At 60.8% G+C, this 20,051-nt stretch overlaps 1 protein-coding gene across 1 annotated transcript in view; it reads left to right on the top strand.

The window, feature by feature from the left end:
* The window catches only part of SRRM3 (serine/arginine repetitive matrix 3), a 30,855-nt gene extending 11,756 nt beyond the window's left edge, over positions 1–19,099 (top strand). Inside the window, 12 exon segments of the mRNA XM_045543082.1 lie at positions 1,328–1,456; positions 1,538–1,618; positions 2,279–2,308; positions 2,747–2,809; positions 2,933–2,968; positions 4,304–4,354; positions 4,884–4,988; positions 5,351–5,528; positions 15,745–16,106; positions 16,640–16,864; positions 16,969–17,106; positions 18,871–19,099. Coding sequence (XP_045399038.1) covers positions 1,328–1,456; positions 1,538–1,618; positions 2,279–2,308; positions 2,747–2,809; positions 2,933–2,968; positions 4,304–4,354; positions 4,884–4,988; positions 5,351–5,528; positions 15,745–16,106; positions 16,640–16,864; positions 16,969–17,106; positions 18,871–19,099 — 1,627 coding nt within the window.
* The last annotated feature ends 952 nt before the right edge of the window (positions 19,100–20,051 follow it).

Here is a 20,051-nt window from a genome sequence, read left to right as displayed (position 1 = left end):
TTAGCGCTCTGCCATGCAAGCCCTGGCCTCCCTTGCTCTGGGCGGGCAGGGGGTGAGCCAGGGGGCCAGTGCCCAGGAGTGAGGGTACTTCTGCTGAAACCAGGCTCAGCCTCACCTGGGAGGGCACTGTCTGAGCCAGCATGGATGCAAAATGGAAGGTGGGGGCCACCACCCTGGAGCCCATCACCCTGGAGCCAGGCCTCTGGAGGGACAATTCTGGGCTTGTTCAATAACAAAAGAAACTGCACAGCACCCATGACCTCAGCGAATTCTCCCAACAGCCTGGAACGTAGTTATCAGTCTCACCTTGGAGAAGAAGCTCACAGAGGAGCAAGACAGGCCACAGGTCACACAGCGACTCAGAGACAGTGCATGATGTGTGCTTGTCTGGGCTTCAAAGCTGGTGCTCTTGCCTTAAGCCCAGCTGCCTCTAGGAAAAAGAAGCATTCAGAGAAGGGCCCGCAGGAACAAGCGTCTGCGGCAGAGGACGGCTGGGGGCTCCACAGCCTGGAGCAGGGACAGGATGCAGCCAGTCCCTGCTGAGTGAAAAAGAGAGTTCTGCAAGATGGATAGGAAGCATGGCAGCCCTGCACCCTCCACCACCGGGCCGTGATTGATGAGGACAGCCCGGCAGAGGGAGCCTCGCGGGAGCCAAGCAGCGAGGCCTCGGAGGCTGCAGGGGGGCAGGCGGCGGGGAGAAGCTATGAATATTTCAGAGACCGAGGCCAGGGCTGGAGGAGAGAAGGGGAACGGGGGAAGGGAGGCATCCAGCAGGGAGGGGGCTCGGGGAGTGGGCCGGGGAAGGAAAGCCAGAGACCAGTGTCCGGGACTCAGGTAGCGGGGAGCTAAGCCAGGGGAGGGGCTCTTTGGGGGTGGTCAGTAAGGGAAAGGAGGGGCGGGGGAGGGGTTCGGGAATAGGACAGTAGGGTTAAGGGGCACAGGGATCGACGGCGGGGGTCTAGTGAGGGGGAGGGGCTCAATTAATGAGACTGAGGACAAGGAGGGGACGCACTGAGAGGAGAGAACTTAGAAGAGTGAGGGCTAAGTACAGTGCTCCACGCTCTTCTTTCTCTTTTGCAAAATATTGCACCTTGAGGCCGGGGGCCTGTAAGGGACCCGCCCGGTGCGTCCCTCGCATCTCCGCCCGGCCCTCTAGGGGCAGGGGCCGCACACCCCGCCGCCGGGTCGCGCGGTGACCCGCCCCCCAGCCGGGCCGCAGCCTGCGGACCCCGGGACCCGCCAGGCCCCGGCCCTGAGGGGCTGCGCCAAGGAAGGGGCGGCGGAAGGCCGTCGGGAGGCGGGTGGTGAGCGTCCCTGTCGCCGGCAGCGTGGCGGAGACCCCGCGGCTGACCGAGGGCGCCGAGCCTGGCCTCGAGTACGCGCCCTTCGACGAGGACGACGGCCCGGTGGACTGCGACTGCCCGGCCGCCTGCTACCGCGGGCAGCGGGGGTACAGGTCAGCGGCCGCCGCGGCGGGGGGCGGGGGTGGCCGGCGGGGCCGCCCCCGCTCACCGGCCTCCCGCCCCTTCTCGCCCAGGACCAAGCACTGGTCCAGCAGCTCGGCGTCGCCGCCTCCCAAGAAGAAGAAGAAAAAGAAAGGCGGCCACCGCAGAAGCCGGTGAGAGCCGCGCCCGGAGGGAGGGGACTGGAAGGGGTGGCGGGGCCCCTGCTGGGGTGCAGTCCCTCGGTGGCACAGGACACCCACACCAAAGTCGCCTTTGTGAGCCCTGCCCGCTCTGAGCCCCTCTTCCCTTATTGGATCCCTCCCCTCACCGTGCCGCCCCCAGCTAAGTGCCCTCCCCCTCAGGACCGCATCCCCTTCGCCAGACCCCGCCCCTCCCCGAGCCACTCCCCTTCGCCAGACCCCGCCCCTCCCCGAGCCACTCCCCTTGATCAGACCCCGTCCCTCCTCGAGCCCCTCCTCTTCACCAGACACCGCCCCTTCGTGGCCTCTCTTCTTCTCCAGGCTCCGCCCCTTCGATGAGCCTCTCCCCTTCACCAAGCACCCTCCCCTCACCCTTCCCCCAAAACTGGACCCACTGCCCCAGCCCCTGTGCTACCCTCACCTGCTGCCATCTCCCTTCCCCCCTCCCCCAGGGGTCTGCACCCACCGCAAGGGTGAGTGGCCCAGGGAGGAGGGGCTTGGCTGGGCCTCATCTGCCATCCCCCATTTCCATGTCCCCCCTCTCCTGTTCTGAGTGAGACCCTGGCAAGCGTCTGGGGCCCCAACTAACCCCGTCCGACGGTCTGTCCTTCTTTCTCCCTGGCATCCCCTCAGCAAAAAGAGGAGACTAGAGTCCGAGTGCAGGTCAGTGAAGAAGGAGGGCAGGGGCTGGCTGGGCTGGGGGGGTCTGTCTGTGGGTGGGAGAGACTCCAAGGCCCCCCTCCAGAGGCAAGTGGCCTGGCACCTCAGGGCCTGGGCCCTGGACACCACTAGCATGCCAGCTTTGCCCCAAAAGGCCATAACCCCTACCTTTGGAGCCTCTGGGTTTGAAACCTCCTCACTTATAATGCCAAGGGGTCTGGAAGGGTGACGAGGGGAAAACAGAGGCAGTGCCATCAACTACCCTGAGGGACCTTGGCAACCCTCAGGGCCTCGGGTCACTCTGTATGTACAAGGGGCAGTTGGACTTCATGGCCTAGAGTCCCCTCTCCAGCCTCAGTGCCCCAGGGACCCAGGCCTCTCCAGCCATTTCCAGCCACCCTTCCCCACCCAGCTCACTAGAGCCCACCCCTGTGTCCACAGCTGCGGGAGCTCATCCCCCCTGCGCAAGAAGAAGAAGAGCATGAAGAAGCACCGCCGAGACAGGTACCCTCACTGCCCCCACCCCAGCTTCCTCTCACTTCCATGGGGCCCATGCCCTGTGCCCATCGATAGGTGTCCCCCGGGCCACCCAAGGCAGGCTCAAGAGAACTCGTTTATCACCTACAGGTCTGATTCTGGGTCCCGGAGGAAGAGACGGCACAGGTGAGCGGTGCTCTGCGGAGGATGTGGACAGAGGCTAGTGATCCCTTAAGGGGCCAAAGCCCAAAGGCAGCAATGATGGGAGAGGGGTTGTGCGGGGCCTCCCTGGCCCCATCCTCCAACTCCAGGGCCTCCTGCCCAGAGCCAGGCAGGGTGGGAGACTGAGTGGTGGGGGGAGGAACAACCCTCAGCTGCCCATGAGTCAGCCTTGATGTGGGGACCCCAAGAATTTCTAGACAACATGGCAGGTCCAATGCCCAGGGGATGTGTCTGAAGCCGAGGACTGGGAAGGCAGGAGCATCAGGACCCAGAATTTGCAGGGAAAGGGCTTACCAGGCAGAAGGACCTCTGTGACCTGGGAAGGTTCGTGGGTAGGAGGCAGGGTGGGTGGGCTGTGGCTGGAGGTAGAGTTTCTGGGGGGCAGGCCTGACTGCCAGGCTACGGAGCTGGCCTCCACCTAGAGGGCTGGGAGCCAGCACAGGGCTCTGAGTAGGGCAGTGACCTGTTCAGGCTGGGATAGGAGAGGGGACAGGAGGAGGTGAAAGGCAGGAGCCCCGTAGAGGCAGCAGTGGCCCAGGGGGAGCAAAGGGTTGCTGAGAAAGTAGAACTCTCAACACAGAGGGAAGGAAGTCATAGGACAGTTACAATGTCACATCCAGCAGCAGAGCCAGACCCCCTCCCAGCAGCCCTGAAGAGGGGCACAGTCTCTGTCCCCAGGAATTTGCCCAGGGCCACTTGCCAGTTATGGGAGGAGCCTTAATAAACACCTAACCCACCCCTCCACATTTCCCCAATTTCCCATCTCCCTCTGCCTACAAGCACCTACAGGACAGTGTGGGCTCCAATGCACCCAGTGGTCACAGGAGCTTGCACCCTCTGGCTAGCTCACCTGTCCTTTCTTCCCTAACTCCCTGGTGACCGGCCAGGGCCGGGCCACAGTCTGAGAGCACGGGAGGCAGTGGGCACAGCAGGCACAAATGCAGTTGCTCCTCAGGGGCTGGCCCTGAGACCTATGCCAGAAGGCCAGGGTAAGCCACCCTTTCCACCTGGCCCAGACCTGAAGCCCGAGGCTGCCAGACCTGCAGACAACACCCCCCTTCCTTCTGGGACCTGGCCACACACCTGTGGCACTCCCAGCGGGGGCTGCAGTTGGGGCCCAGACAGGAGGTGATCATGGGCAAGGAAGGACGGAGGTAGAGTGAGAGGGGCCAACGCAGTGGCGTGGGGTGAGCAAGTCCTGGCCAGCCGAGGAGGCTCAGGCTCAAGAGAGGAACAAATCTCAGATCCACACCCGACACAGCTAGGCTGCACCATCACTGTGGTCTCTGCTTTCTGCAGATCTCGAAGCCCCAAGAGCAAAAGAAAAGAAAAGAACAAAGACAGGAAGAGGTGAGTGCCCTCCCCACTCTCCAGGCCCCCACCCCTCCGCCATAGATAACCTGACCTTTTAGAGTCACAGAGTCAGGCCCTTAAAGGTAGCTCACTCTGTCTCCCTCGCCCAGATGGAAAAATTAAGACCCAGGGAGGAAGCCAAGAGCCCTGGGTGAGTCAGAGCTGGGACCGGATTTGGAGGCCTCTTGCGCCCCAAGCGAGGGTCCTTCCAAGCTCAGTCCTTGTGACTCCTCCGCTCTCCTTTCTCCCCCACCCCCCACCAGGTGAGGGGTGAGGGAGGTCTTGGGGGACTGGCGCTATCTAGAGGAAAGGGGGCAATTTCCTAGTTCTCACAGATGACCCACACAGACTGGCTGCACCCAGCACCAACCGGTTGATGTTCCTTGTAGGAGACGGGTGGGGGGCGCGGTCAGCAGAGGTTTTCAGCAGCCTCCACCGGGATCCCTGTGGGGAGGGTAGGCAACTAGGGGCCTGGGGTGTTGGGGACAGAACTTAGGTACAGACTGATTTCCCTCGCCCACGCCAGGCCTCACACGGAGTCCCCAGGCCGGAGGTCCCACCGTCACAGCAGCGGCAGCTCCCACAGCCCCTCCCTCTCCTCCCAGTACAGCGATTCCAGATCACCCAGCAGGTAGGCCTGGGCGCTGGGAGGGCTGGGGTGTGGGGCCGCGGGCTTTCTCTTGGGGGGTTGAAGGGCTCGCAGATTAAACACTCCCAAGGGCTGGAGAGAGGGCTGGTGACAGTCGGTGGGCAGAAGTTTACCAGGGGTGTGCTGGCGCCCACCTGGAGAAAGAGCTGTCCGAAGGCGCCCAGGCCGGGAATTGGAAGTCGAGGCAGTGCGGAGCTGGCTCTCTCAGGTGGAGTCTGTCCAAACGGAAGAGGTTCCCGCCCAGCCAAAGGGCGGGTGACAGGGAGACCCCGTGCCGGGGAGGGGCCGCTGGCAGAGGGGGCGTCCCACGCCGGCTCCCCCATCCCCCCTCGCCCCCACAGCAGGCTGAGCCCCAGGCACCGAGACGACGGGCGGAAGACGGGCAGCCAGCGGTCCAGCGGGAGCCGGTCGCCTTCCCCATCGGGTGGCAGCGGATGGGGGTCGCCCCAGCAGAATGGCGGCAGCAGGCAGCGGAGCGGAGCGCACGAGGGCCGCCCCGGCTCGGCGCACAGCCCGCTCGATGTACGTACGCTGCGCTTCGCGTAGGGTTCCCGCGCCGCGGGCTGCGCCGTGCGGGGTGGGCGGTCGCCGGAGGGCAGGGGCCATGAGTGCGTCCGGGGGGCTGGGGCGCTGCACGCCTTCCTCAGGGTCGGCCGCTTCCTCCCTCCCCTGTGCCCGCTCCCCCTACCTCCGCGGGGGGCGTCATGGCACGGGAGCCGCCGGGAGTGCGCTCGGCTGTTGCGCCCACCTGGCCCTAGAGTCCGGGTGAGGGGGACCTGCAGTCTTGGGCCACCCTTGAGCTTGGCAAACTGAAGGCCAGAGAAGGGTTGACCACCCGGGGCGCTGCAGAGCTGGGGAGGAACCGAGGTCATGTTTGGGTGGGAGGGCCATGGACATTGGTAGGAGTCCCAGTCAGGAACAGGATTCAAGGGACAGGAGCTCCCTTCGGCATCCCCTGGGCCCCTGAGCCTCCCTCTCCCCACCAAGCCCCCGCCCCTTCTCTGAGCGCCCTCCCCTCCCTCAACCCCTCACTAGCCCCTCCCCCCACAGATCCCTTCCCCATCTCAGCTCCCCGCTGCCGCCCGGGGCTGCAGTTCTACAGTCCCTGCTCCAAGGACAATCAGCCCCTTGCCAGGCACTGCCCACACTTGGACAGGTGTCTCAAACCCGCGGGCTCCACTTCCCATGGCTGTCCCTCCAAGGCAATCCCAGAGTGCCCACTCCCATCTGAGTCCATTGCTCCCTTAGAGAACCCCCACAAAGACCACCCCCAAAACTGTCCCCACCCATCCTTCAGGACAGGCAGGTGTGTGTGGGGAGGGGGGTCCTGGCAGAGAAGTCAGGCTTCTCAGCCTTTCCCCAGGTGGACGGGCTGGGCGAGGGTGGGGGGTTCTCCCAGACCCGGAGAAGGTCCACATCCCCCTTTGTTGATCTGAGAGCACAGAGGTGAGGCCCATCAGAGAGAAGGGGCTGCAGTGCTGGCAGGGGCACTGGGTGGGCACAGGGGACGTGGGGTGGGAGGCCTGCAGCTCCCTCCCCAGGCCCGAAGACTACCCCAGAAGCCTCAGCAGGGAGGGGGACAGCTGCCCTCCCCAGACCTCAGGTCTCAGCAGCAAACATGTACGTGTTGGTCAGTTTCATTTTGATTTTTGGCTGTTTCCTTTCACTCCCTTTCTTTTCTCAAACACTCTTACTCCCACGGCCTCAGAGAGGAAAGTCAAGGGCAGCTGAAAAAAGGCTCTTGGTCTCAAGGTTAATCTTTATTTATGGACATTACCTGTCTCTAGACTGTCCCACCTGGACAGGGCACCAGGCTCCTGGGCTCCAGGGGCCATGGTTGGGCCATGCTAGGAAGGTCACATTGATGTCCCCAGATCTGCCTTGGGAGTGGGAGAGGACACGCAGAGGTAGCTGAGGGTAGTCATGGCAGGGGCTGGAGAGGATGGGTAAACCCAGGTGAGAGGCACTCACCACCCACCCACCGTGGGCACAGAACTCTAAGGGCACAGGGCCCCAAACACCTTCTCAAGAGCTTCACGTCCTCCTGGGGCCTCCCCAGAGACACAGAGACACGGGTTCTCTCACGCCAGGGCTGAACGTAGGGCCCTTCTTACTTCCAGCTCCCTCTCTGGCCCCATTGGCCTGAGCAATTACTCTCCCTGCCCCCCCCCCAAAGGGCCCTGGGCATGAGCAGACAAAATGGCCACAGCACCTAGGTAGAGTCCCCACGAGAGGGCCCTTGGGGAAGGGGACCTAGCCTCCAGCCTTGGGGAGAGAGCCTCGGCAGCACCCCAATCTTGTCTCCCTCCCAAAATTGGACTCTATTTTGGCATGGCCCTGGGAGTTTTCTAGGAGACAGCACTTTGTCCCTCCTTTCACCAGGCAGCCCCCCAAATCCTATCCCTTTGGGGCCTCATTCAGAGCATCCCAGGCCTCTAACCCACACTGGGGTCCCCTCTTTGCCTGAAAAGACTTTCTGAGGAGTTAAATGGGGCTAGTTCTGGGTGGGGTGGGGTCACAGACTTTACCATGGACAAAAAAATGTCTCTGGGGAAAAGTACTGGGGGCGGTATTCTTGGATGCTACCTTTAAAAAAAGAGAGAGAGAAATGAAAAAAGAAAAGCTCAACATTTTTTAACCCCGTCTATGTTTTTGTTTGTTTTTTAGCCTCCCATTTGAAACGTGGTAATATTGTGATTCCATTTCTTGTTTAGCTGGCAAGGGAAGAGGGTGGGGAAGTTTTTGTAACTTTTTCTGTTATTTTGTTTTTGTTTGTATTTCTTTTTCCTTTTATTATCTTTTCCCTTTTGTAATGTACAGAAATGCAAACTATCTCTTGGGTTTTTTCCTATCTTCTATGTTGTTCTTGAATTTTGCTTTTGTGTGTGTTACTATTGGAACCTTTCCTCCTAATGCAGAGATGGTTTCTGAATTTCAAGTGAACATTAATATATACATATCTCTCTATACTTTTTTCCTTTATAATCTGAATTTAAAAGGGAAGCTAACTCTAAAAAGAAATGACTCCCACACCTCCAGCTCCTGCCAAATCACCAGCACCAGCCAGCCCTCAACCCCGGGCAAACACTGGAACTCTCTCAGCTTTGAAATTAACAAGTGGTGCAGGCTGTGCTACTGTGTCCCCATCTATAAAGAACCTTGGAGAGAGGCTGGGAGATCCAGGGAGGGGAAGACACTTGTCTTGCGTCATCCAGAGAACTTCCCAGAGCTGGCTGTGACTCCTTGATTCAGTTTAGTATAGTGAGGACAGTGTTGGGGACAGGCCACTCAGCACTGTCAGTGTCAGGCCTCGGATCCTTAGGAAACCTGGAGGAGGGATCTGAAGGCACCCGAGAGAGTTTAGCTCAGGTAAATGCTTCAAAGCCAGACACTCCGTCTTGATCTTGAGACTGAGGCCAGGCAGGTGGTGGCTCCAACCTCTTTGTTGTCCCATCCCAGGCGATGAGAGTTGAACACCAAAAGGATTTCTGGGTTCTGCTGCTTACAGAAAGAGAAACTGCAGCTCAGAGAGGTCAAGTGACCGGCTCAAGGTCACACAGCTTTTTAGAGGTAGACCCCAGCCCCTGAGTCTGACCTCAAAACCCCCAACCAAACTGTGGAAAGGGTGGGAAATGGAAGGCACACTCCAGGAGCCCTGAGCGGGAGGAGGAGGACTTGGGAGGTGGATGCCGACTGCCTGCCTCCTGCAGACCCCTCCAGGTATCTACTTCCAGCTCTCTCCACTCCCTGGGCTGGGGTCTGCCCACACCTGTGGCCCCCGCATTACAGAAGCCCATTCTATATGATTGCTGAGTCAGCAACTCAGGGAACCCTAAGTCCTCACTGGTCACATACAGATGGGGAAATAAATAATGATGCACAGAGAGGGCAGGGAGCTACTCAGAGTCACACAACATGGGAGGAGAGAATAGGATGCTGAGCAGGCGACCTCATGGGACAAGCCCTTCCATCCAGTCTCACCTGGTGCCTTCACCAGCCTCCCACCAGCCCCTACGAGCATGGGTTGGTGCTAGCCTTGCCCTCCCAGAAGCCCAGCACAGCAGCCAGAAAGGGTGTGCCAAGTTTTCAGTCTTAGAAGTGGAGCCACCTGCCTTGGCTCTGCCTGTTTCTAGCATTAGAGGTGTCAGGGGAACCCCAGAGGTAGCACCTGCTGTTTGGCAAGGGCAGCAGAGAAGGCTCATGAGCATGGCCCTGAGCTCCCTCTGGTGTCTGCTCCTGGCCCCAATTTGATAACATAGTGGGTGACCCCAAGAAGTACCCCAGCCGTGGCATGCCCTGACCTGCCTCACCCAGGCCTCCCTTCTATCCACTCTCCGGAAAGAGCAGTGACCATGGCTGCAGAGGGGGAGTCTCAAGAGGAGGGGACAGCTTGGCATTTCTCCCAGGATGTTCTTCCTGTTTCCCAGGGCAAAGCCAGGGAGCGAGAGGGATGAGTTTTGCTAGAGTGACATCAGAGCTGGGGGGAAAGGCATGGTGCTGATCCATGGCAGGACTGGCAGGATCGCTCCCCCAAATTGGATCTGTGGTTGCCTTCCCTTTTAAATGCACACATCACCCCATCTGTCCGCCCTGACTGGCCTTGTTTAAACTGCTCTTTTCTCTTCTTTCTGTCTGGGTACACCTTTCTCTCCTTCTTCCTGCCTCTCTGTTTCCTTCTGTCACTGTTTCTGTCTTTCCATTTCTCTTTCTCCCTCGCTCCCAGTTTCTGTCTCTGTCTGTGTGTCTGTCTGTCTTCTGTCGCTTTCTCTCTTCCTCTCCATCTCTTTCCCCTGACATGGGCCTCTTTCATGCTGCCAGCCCCTCCGTAGCCCACCATGTGGTTCTGCGCCCATCCACTGCTTCCTGCATGCCCTCTGGAGGTTTTCTGTTGTTTAAAGAGTTAAGGAAAGTTTGGCTAGTAGAGCCCGTGGTTTAAAAAAAGAAAAAAAAAAAAAAAGCAAACAGAAATGGCTGGGCAGAGCCCGATGCATCCCTGGGACTAGATCGAAAGCCACACCGCACACTGGCTGCCCATCTGCTAGCTCAGAGGGGGAGCAGAGTTCAGGGTCACTGTCTTTCCCCATTCTGCATTCCCAATGCGGAGACCTTCTTTTCTTTTTTATTATTGCATTCCTGTCCCTGACCACTGAGAAGGTAGGTATCCCAGCTCAGCTGTGCGCTCGCCCCCTCCCATCTCCAGATAAGCCCCGCCACTCTGCTTGGTTTGAATGTGGTTTTCTTTCTCTCTCTTTCTCTCAATCTCGCTCTGGTTGGTTTTTTTCCTTCTCCCTTTCCTTTATTTATTTCAGTGACTACTCATTTGTAACTTGCACTTTCTTCAAATGAGCTGCGAAGCTGTGTTTCCTGGTTTGTCCTTTGGTTTTCTTGACTTTCCCCTGACGACTCTTCTGGATCATCTTCCCTCCTTCCCACCCTCCCTGCCCTCCTTGTCCCTCTCCACTCCCCCACTCCCAGTCCCGGACTCCTCCTTCACTCCCTCTCTCTCTCTCATTTTGTTGTCCGAATGCATTTCTGTGTGGTTTAGCATTCCAAGTCTGTGTTCCCTTCCTGAACTGTATGCCACGGTCCAGCCAATTTGATTTCTGTTGTCTGGATAGCTGCTAAGCCCCTCACCCTGTATCCCTGCCAGCCCCTGGGGCTTTGGCTACCCCACCGGCCCTCAGGGCCCACTTGGGCAGTAGGCAGTGGTGGAGGGGCCTGTGCTGGGCCTCTTGGCTTCCAGATCCTGGAGGAAGTTCTGGCTGAGGTCAGGCACAAGGGAAGAGCCCCCATCCCACCCTCTGGGGCCTGCTGGGGCGAACCAAGCTCTGGGCTGCCACAGGCTCTTCCCTGGGAGCAGGACCGAGCTTTGGGGCAGGAGCTGCCAGGCTCTGGGGCAGCAACTGGCACCTGGGCTGAACCTCACAGCTCCGTCTTTTGGGTGTGATGACAGATTAACTGTGGGGAGTGAGCTGGCCAGGAGCAGGCGCTGGACTTAGAGGGCCTACTTAGCAAATTCTCTGTGGGGTCATTTGGGGGGTGGAGTGGATGCTTAGCTCACTGTCCCTCACCTAGGCCACTACCCAACACAGACAGGGGCTCCCTCACCCCCCTCAACCCCGCGTCATGCATCTTCTGAATCTGAGCAGCTTAAATGTGGTCTCTCAGAGCAGAATGATCCAGAAAGGACAGTCAGTAGGGGCCAGGGTCCCCCAGGGTGTTGGGGTAGAACCAGGCTTAGGTCCTAGGACTTGTGACTCTCAGCCCAATGCTCATCCAGCCACACTGAGGGTACTAGAGTCAGAGGAAGGTGCCGGGGACCCCACCTCCCCACCCCTGCCCTTTAAACTGCTTCCTCTCCCACCTGGGGGCAGGTGCAGAAGTTCAGCTCCCCCAACCACTGTGAGGCCACAGTGGGCCCCCATCTTCAGCTTTGGAAGGAGAAGGCCCCACCCCCACCCCAGGTTTATCCCAGGGGCAGGTGCTCCAGACTTCAGCCGCTCAAGCTGGGTGGTGCCGGGAGGGCAGACAGGAAGTGGTCCTTCAGCGAGGGGGAAAGTGCTGCTGGTCTGACAGCGGAGACTGTCCCAGCCTGATGCTGCTATGACAAGGGACCCACCAGTGGGACCTCACACACTGAGTTAGAGGCAGTGATTTTCTGAGCCCTTGGGGGACATCTCCCAAGTACTGTCCTTGTCCTTCAGAGACCTGGTGAGCACCCAACCCTTGCCGCTCTCTTCATTGTCTTTTCCCCTTGGCCCTCAAAGATTTCTTACACGAGCAAAAGAAAAAAATGTCAGGGAGCAAGTGGTACCAAGGAGCAGAAGGGCTCACTTCGCGGGAGCAGGGCTCGGAGACAGGGGATGTCCCTCTTTCACTCACTCATTCATTCACACACACACTAAGCAGATGTGTGCTGAGTCCCTGTTCTGCGCCAGGCCCCATCTGGGCGTCCATGCCAGGAGAGAGGCAGGCAGACCTGGGTGTGCGGCCCTCCTTCCACTCGGGCTGGAGGACTGCCAAAGATCACGCAGCATGATGGGAGGGGAGAAGCTGAAATGTGGGTGGGGAGCTCGGCACGGTAGCCCCAGCCCTAGCATGGGCTGGAGAGAGGCCACACCGAAGGAAGGAACAGGTTCTGTGGGGTCATAGAGAAGGGCACCTGACCCCTGACCCAGCCTAGAGGTTGGGAGAGGCTCCTGTAGGAGGCACCAGAGTGGAGGGTGGAGGAGCTGCAGGCATTAGCCAGGCAGGGGGTGGCTGGGCAGAGAGGAGATCCAGGCAAGTGAAACAAGAGTCACAAAGAGGAGCTTCCTGGAGGAGATGTTTGGAGGTCTCTGGCCACCACAGTCCTGCCCAGCTGTGAAATCCCATAGTGTTTGGCCTTGGATCCTCCCGCAATTCCTGGGAAGAATGAGACCCAGCCAAGGTGAGGACAAGGCGCAGCCTCTGGCAGGATCGTGGTGACTGTTCCCGAGAACTTCTGGAGGAATGGGTGGAGAGGGATGTGAGGTTGGCCCTATTTGCCACGCTACCCAGCAGTACCTTCCTCCCATTCTCTGCCATCCTGTCCCTTAGGGGACACCCCATGGGGCCCAGGCCTTCCTGCACTGCTCCAGCCCTGTCAGTCTGTGAGGGGACCATGAGTCAGTGCCCTAAAAAGAACCTCCCGGCTCCTACATGGGCCCACCCAGCAAAGACTCCACTTACTGCCATTTTACCAATGGGGAACCTGAGGTCCCCTGAGTTAGGTCACTTCCTTAAGGTCTCAGAGCACACTTGCATCAGGGCTGATTCCAGAATGTTCTACCTTGCCAATTACTGTCATTTATGGCTATGCCAGGCCAGTAGCTTGGAGATGAGAGGGAAATGGAGAGGAGGTTGGATGCCAGGACAGACACACCAGGCAGGAAGTGTCCAGGCCAGCACAGGGGACCCAGGCCTGGCTTGGACCTCCATGTTTGGGGCAGCACCATGAGGGAGGTGGGCAGCCATGACCCAGACCCTTTATGTTCCTAAAACTCCCACCCCACTCCCAGCCCTACAGTGGGAAGTCGACAGGGCTCTGCGGCGTCTGTGGGAAGGAAGAGCATGGCTCCTGCTCCTCCTCCCCTGCTGCCGGCCCCTTCCCTTGAGTCAGAAGTAGCTGGCGCAGATCCGGGTCCTGATTCCGGGGTCTAGTGCTCTGCCCATTGACCCTGCGGGCTCCCCTGGCCAAGGTGGCAAGCAAGAGTTCTCGAAGGAGGGTTCAGTGGCAATTTAAGTTATGGGTCACCGTGCCTTGGCTCCCAAGGCTCCCCCACCTGGTGTCTGTCCACCTTACACTGTTTGACAACCCAGGGCACAGGCCAGAAACTGCAAATACGCTGCTCCTGGAGACTTCCTCCTTACTTGCCTTCTCTTGAGGGAAAAGAATGCGGAATGACAGAACCCAGGGTGGAGGGGTATGTGCCAGTGCAGCCAGGGGTCTCCTGGTGATGTCTACTGGGAATGGAACTGCCATCTAAGACGGGCCATGGCTGAACGACCCAGCTCCCACTCTCCTAGCCTGAGGTGGGGGGTGAGCTGGTAATCAGGAGAGTCAGGGGGGCACCTCGGTACCAGGTGATACCCACTCTGCCCCAAATGGAGCCACCAGGCTCTCCTAGGAGAGGTCTTCATGGCCCCCTTGGCTTTGGGGAGCTGCTCTCACCCATGGTGGCTGTTGTTCATTGGCTGCTTCAGCCGCCAGTCCTCCTGGCCCCACCTCCACGCCCAGGCTCAGATCCAGGCACTGCCTTACCCTCTGCAGGAAACCCTGGGGCCATGCCAAGGAAACCGTGCTCCTTCCAGTACCTGGCAGCAAGGTGCCCAGAGGGGTGGCAGCAAGTTTTGTCCTCTCATCCAAAGAGCCTGCCAAAAAAGCTTGATCCGGACCCCACCCTGCTTCTGGGACTCCCCAGGTGGCCCTGGCCCTTGTGAGGGCATTGCTTCCTTCCTCGGCAAACCGTTCTTACTAGTGCCAGGTTCTGTGATACAGACTGAGGTTGCAGAGCTGAATCGGACTCCAACTCTGCCCTGGAGGTCACACAGTCAAGCTGGTGGTGGTGATTGGATGGCTTGGGGACAGGAACAGACCTATAAACAGACAAGTGCCATCAGCTGCTACTGCTGTAGATGGAGGCCCAAGGACAGGAGAGGGGGTCAGCTCTGCACAGGGAGGGGCATTGGGAGGGTGGCCCGGGGACATGCAGAGAATCCTAGAACATTTGCCCTGGAAGGGACATCAGGAAGCAAAAGCCAGCCCTCTCATCTTGTAGACAGGGAAACAGGCCCAGAATGGGGAAGTGACTTGGCCAGGGTCACTTGGTGAGGTTAGCCACAGGCTCTCAGATTCCTGGTTCCCAGCCAGGCCCTTTTGACGTGCCAGGTGCCCTTTCTGGTTTTCTGTACCCCAATCTTTGTGTCCTGCCTCCACTTTTGGAAAACATTTGCCATCTCTATCCAGCAGTCACCCAAGAGGTGCCCATTCAGGAGCTGGGTGCTGCCAATCCTTCCTCCAGAGGCGGCATGGCCTCCTCTCAGGCCTAGAATGGGGTGGTTGCGTTTTTTCTCTCTCTCTCTATCTCTCTTGCATTTTTGTGAATCTAATGATGAACTTATGCTACCACACTTTTCCCTTCTCTTACACACCTTACCTACTAAAGGAGGAAGTGCCACTTTATTGGTAAGTGGACGTTAACCAAGAGGGACTTAAAAATCAGAACTTAAAAAAAAAAAGAAAAAAAAAAAAGAGAGAAACAGAAAGACAGTCGGGTGCTACTGACAGCTCCACAGCTCTCTGCAGGGCCGGAAAACAAAGAAAGAAAAGTATTAACAGAAAAATGGCAGGTTCCCCAGGAGATGAGACATTGTTTTTGATTTTGGTATCTAATGACATTTGTGGATTTTGTTTTTTATTTCCGTTTTTCCTCCCTTTCTTCGGTTCAGTTTTGAGTTCAGTTGTCCCCCCTCCCGCCCCCACCCCATCTGTGTGCCGTGTGACCCCTCCATCCCCTGCCCACCCCCCTGCGCTGGGGGCCCGGCCTGGTGGGCTGGCCCGGCCCCGCCTCCCGGTGCCGCTCTGTCTTCTCTCTGCCGGGAATCGTCGGTCCCTTCGTCCCAGCCGGGGGTCAGCGCTAGCCCCGGTGCCTGTCCTGGAGCCCCTCCCTTCCAGCCCCCCGCCCCCCACTGCTCCGTCCCTCTTGTGTTTTGCATGCCGAGAACCTTGCATGAGCTGCACTGTTGAGGCCAGAAGGTGGACATTCAGGAGAGGCAGAGGCAGGGCAGGCGCGGGGACCGTGTGTGCGATGCTCCGGGACTGGCAGCCCTCGGCGGGGCCCGGTGAAAGCCCTCTCTCCTTCTCTCCCCTCCCCACCCGCCCGCTCTCTCGCCCTCGCCCTTTCCCTCTCGCTCCGCTCGGCCTGTCCTCTCTCTGCCTCTGCTCTCGTCCTCTGTCTGCCTCCACTTCCCTCCCTGCTTCTCTTAACTTCCCGTCTCTGTCCCTGTCTCTCTCCTCTCTGTTTCTCCTCTGCCTCCTCTCCGACTGTCTGTCTCTGTGTCTCCGCGCGCCTTCCTCTGCCCTCGGATTTCCGATTTCTCTGCTCTCCGTCTCTCCGTCTCTCTCTGCTCCCACCTGTCGCTGCTGTCTCCCGTCTCTGGCGCTCTCTCCGTCTCCCTCTCCACCCCTCCGTGCCCTCTCTGCCTCTCTCCCCATCAGAAGCCCAGCTCGCCCTCGCCCAGGGCCCGCGACAAGGCGGCGGCCGCCGCACCCACGCCGCCTGCGCGGGGGAAGCAGAGCCCGAGCCCGCGCTCGGCGCCGTCGTCGCAGGGTCGCGGAGGCCGCGCGGCGGGCGGGGCGGCCAGGCGGCGGCGGCGGCGGCGGCGGCGGCGGCGCTCGCGGTCTTCGGCGTCCGCGCCCCGACGCAGGGGCCGCCGGCGCGCCCGGCCCGCGCCCCCCCGGGGGTCGTCGCGCTCGCTCAGCAGGGCCCGCTCCAGCAGCGACTCGGGCAGCGGCGGCGGCGCCCCTGGCCCCGGGCCTGAGCCCGGCTCCGAGCGAGGCCACGGCAGCCACGGGAAACGGTGAGCCTGCCCCCACCCCACGGAGCTCCCCTGCACTGGCACCCCCCGCTCCCTCCCCCACTGGTCTCGACCCCCCCCCCCCGGAGTATTCCATTCCCTGTGGAGTTCTTCCTCCACCGATCTCCCCGTGGGGCTCCTTCCCCTACTGGTCCCGACACGCCCCCCCCAGTTCCACTTCCCCTCACTGACCCCCACCCCGCCACGGAGCATCCGCCACACCCCATGGGGTTCTCCCCCATTGATCCCCTTCCCCCACAGGTCACCCCCGCGACGGGACTCCCTCTCCCCTCCTGAACTCCCCCTTCATTGATCACTCTCCCCCACCCCCCACCCCCAACACCCTCCCCTTACTGAGCCCCCTACACGGATCCCCCGTCTGTGCGCTGCCCCCTCACTGATCACTGTCCCCACCAACACACACCGGAGTCCCTCCCTGACACCCCCCCATTAGCTCCTACCCCATAGACCCCTCCCGTCCCCAAGCCCACTTTCCGCGTCGCTGACCCCCACCCCCGTGCCCTGCCCTCCTCCAGGGCGAAGGAGCGGCCCCCGCGCGCGCGGCCCGCCAGCACCTCGCCGTCCCCGGGCGCGCACGGCAGGCGCGGCGGCCCGGAGGGGAAGAGCTCGTCGCGCAGCCCGGGCCCCACCCCGCGCTCGTGGAGCTCCAGCCGCTCGCCCTCCAAATCGCGCTCGCGCTCGGCGGAGCAGAGGACCCGCAGCGCCAGCCGCTCGCCGTCACCCAAGAAAACCCTCGGCCGGTGAGTGCTCGCTCGCCCGCCCAGCCGACCCCGGGACCGCGCGGAGGGGCGGGCTGCGGGGCTGGGTGGCCAGGCCGCGTGCTCACCTGGGGCCGCCCCCGCAGGGACAAGGACGGCGAAGGCCGCGCGAGGCACGCCGAGGCCGAGGCCGCCCGCGCCCGGCGCCGCTCCCGCAGCTACTCGCCCATCCGCAAGCGGCGCCGGGACTCGCCCAGCTTCATGGAGCCGCGGCGCATCACCAGGTATGGAGGGCCGCTGGCCGGCTCGGTGACCAAGGCCTCGGGCCCGGGGCCCTTCTCAGAGGACCGACTGAAGCTGGCGCGGGGAGGGGAGGGGGCGTCGGCAAAGGGAGCGGGGAGCTGAAGGGGGGCAGGTGGGTTCCCTGCCCAGCGCAGGCCTGAGGCCTCCCTCACTGAGGAGGGGGCCAGAGTGGGGGGGTCAGAGACAGAGGTGGGGGGGCCTCATCAAGTGGAGGGGCCCATGGAGGGGCCCATGGAGGGGACGGGGGTCTGTACTTGGGTCTGGGTGGGCAGCAGCAGGCACGGAGTTCAGCTCTGGAAGATTCCAGCCACCCCTCCGAAGCCCCGCCCTTCCCCACACATCCATCACCAGACAATGATGTCTCCTTTTCTCCTTCATCTCAAGGTCCAGCCTGCTGAGTGGCCTGTGGCCAGCCTGGGGGCCAGGTGGACCCCTGTGCACAGGCTGCCGGGGAGATGCCCATGTGAGCTGGTCTGGCTCCGGTCAGCTGTCGTCTGTCTGCCTCTCCTTTTCTCACTAACCCCGGGAATTGGAGGAGGGGGCACAGCAGTGTGGTCTCTGGGGCAGCAGTCAGAGGAAGCTGTCCCCCCACTTGCCCCACACAGCCCAGGGTGCACCCGATGTGGCAAAATTCATGATCAGGGCTTCTCTGCTAGGACTGGAGGGGTCTGGGCCTGGGTCTCCAGGTGAGATTATGGTCTGCCTTCCTGGGAATCACCCTGAAGTCCTACATTACCCTGGCAGGGAGTGGAGGGCCACCAAGTTCTGAGCCCAGCTCTGCCACCACCTTGCTGGGCAGCCTTGGAAGATCTGTGTGTCTCTCTGGGTCCTGATTGCCACATCCATATGATAAGCAGGTGCCCTGAGCATCTTTTCAGCTCCAGCAGGGCATGATTCTCAAAGTCGTCCTTCCTAGTCCTTGGTGATCCAGGCAGCCGAGGGAGGGGAAGGCCCTGCCTCCTCCCCTCACCCCAAAGCTCGAGGCCAGACCACCAGGCTTGGGACACACCCCTAGGCAGGTCACACACCCCAGCCATAGGCTGGGGGTCCTAAGATGGCCAGACACCCCCCACACCTTCCACCTGACACCTACTCAGCCCCTCTCCCAAGCTGCCTCCTCCTCCCACTAACGCACACCTGTTTTCTTCCTCAGAATTAACCCTGAGGTGGGGCACTGTTGCCCCCTTAACCACCGTCTTCTCTTTCCTCTGGGTCGTAGCCTCCTGGCTTCACACTAACTCCGGGCCAGCGGGAGGTAGCTGAGTGTGGAGTGGGGCCAGAAGGACTGGACGGGCCTCGGGCACCAGCAGCAGTGGCCAGGGGTCCCTTCCTTGCTCCCTTCCAGAGACCTAGAAAACCAAAATCCTTGATTGCACAGGGGACAGGCAAACAGAGACGCAGGGCTGGGCCATATTCCCAGACACCTCCATTCAAAGAAGCCACTGCTTAGCTTGGTTGATGTGAGGCGGCCATATGTGTAAGTTTCATTCATTCAACAAACACTTACCAGTACATAGTCAGATTAGGAGCGTTCTGGGCTCCTTTCCCTGCAAACGGATGAGAAAACAAAATGATCAACATGGAACTGGCAAGTGACCACTGACTCAAATTCTGTTTAGCGGGTGGGGGTCTCTAAGGCCAGGGCTCAGGGGAAACTGAGGCAGGAAGCCCTGGTCACTGCTGGGATGGGGCTCGGGGCCTGAATGAAGGCCCCGATGGCCTGTAACGTGCTTTTCCTCCCACAGTGCCCGCAAGCGTCCCATCCCGTACTACCGGCCCAGCCCCTCCTCCTCTTCCAGCTGCTTGAGCAGCGACTACTCCAGCCGGAGCCACAGCCGCAGCCCCAGCCCCGGCCACAGCCACAGAAGCTACAGCAGTCGCAGTCGTGAGACCCGCAGCCATACGCGCAGCCCCTCCCGGACCCCCAGTCCCAGCGACCACAGCCGGAGCAGCTCTGAGAGTGGGGGCTTCTGAGCCCACAGACCCAGCTTGGTGCCCCCTGGCACAGGGACAGGCGAGGGGCAGGCCCCAGGACCACAACGTGGAGGTCCGCTTGGCTACAAAGAGGCCCAGGGGCCAGCGCGTGGGCAGATGGGACCAGGGAAGACTTTGAGTGTGGGCGCCCTGCGGCAAGGAGCAGCCAGATTGTGCTGCTTCTCGAGGGTGCCCACCCCTCCCTCCTGCCTGCCCACCACACCCAGGGAACAAAGAGCCGCTGCGAACACAGGGAACGCCATGTCCCCCTTCCTGCTTGATGCCAGCTCTCCAGGCTGGGGACTGCTGCTGGTGGTTGGCACAAGAGTCCACGGTCTGCTGTCATTTCACCTCAGTTCAGTGCACCCAGGGACACCTCAAAAGGTGCCAAACCTGGGACTCTCCACTCCTATCACTGGGAGGGTGAGGAGGTGGTACGGCAGGCAGGATCTACACTAGACGGAAGGATGGCCAAACCCTGGTGCACCGCCATCCACACTGGGGAGCTGTGTCCTTCTGAGCTGGCTGCAGGAGGACCCTGGCTGAGGGCTGGTGGCCGGCCCCACAGCATCCCCAAGCCCTTCCTCTGGCCCAGGAGTACCCAGACGGGGTGGCCCCCAGAGCCCCAGCCTGGGGAGCAGGGGAGCTGACTTTTGGTCCCACCTCTCCAGGCCAGGCTGTCCCCTCCAGTCCTCACCACATGCCCTGGGCCAAGGCCACACCAGCCAGGCCTTCTGCATGGCAAGAGGTGAGGGATACAGGCCACAGCTGCATCGGACCCTGAGGTCAGGAGGTGGAAGAGGAGGTGGGTAGATGGAGGTGGCGTCTGTGAGAAAGAGAAAAAACAACGCAGTCCAATGACCAAGCAGGCCCAGGGGAGCAGGGAGAGGGGGACAGGTCAGCAGCACCCCAGCCCCACCAGAGAGTAGAGCAGCCTGTGCTGGGGTCTGGG

Source organism: Lemur catta, chromosome 2 (genome assembly GCF_020740605.2).
Source record: "Lemur catta isolate mLemCat1 chromosome 2, mLemCat1.pri, whole genome shotgun sequence".
Classification (NCBI taxonomy): domain Eukaryota; kingdom Metazoa; phylum Chordata; class Mammalia; order Primates; family Lemuridae; genus Lemur; species Lemur catta.
Note: the sequence above shows the minus strand (reverse complement) of the source record. Positions and strands in the feature narration are given on the sequence as shown.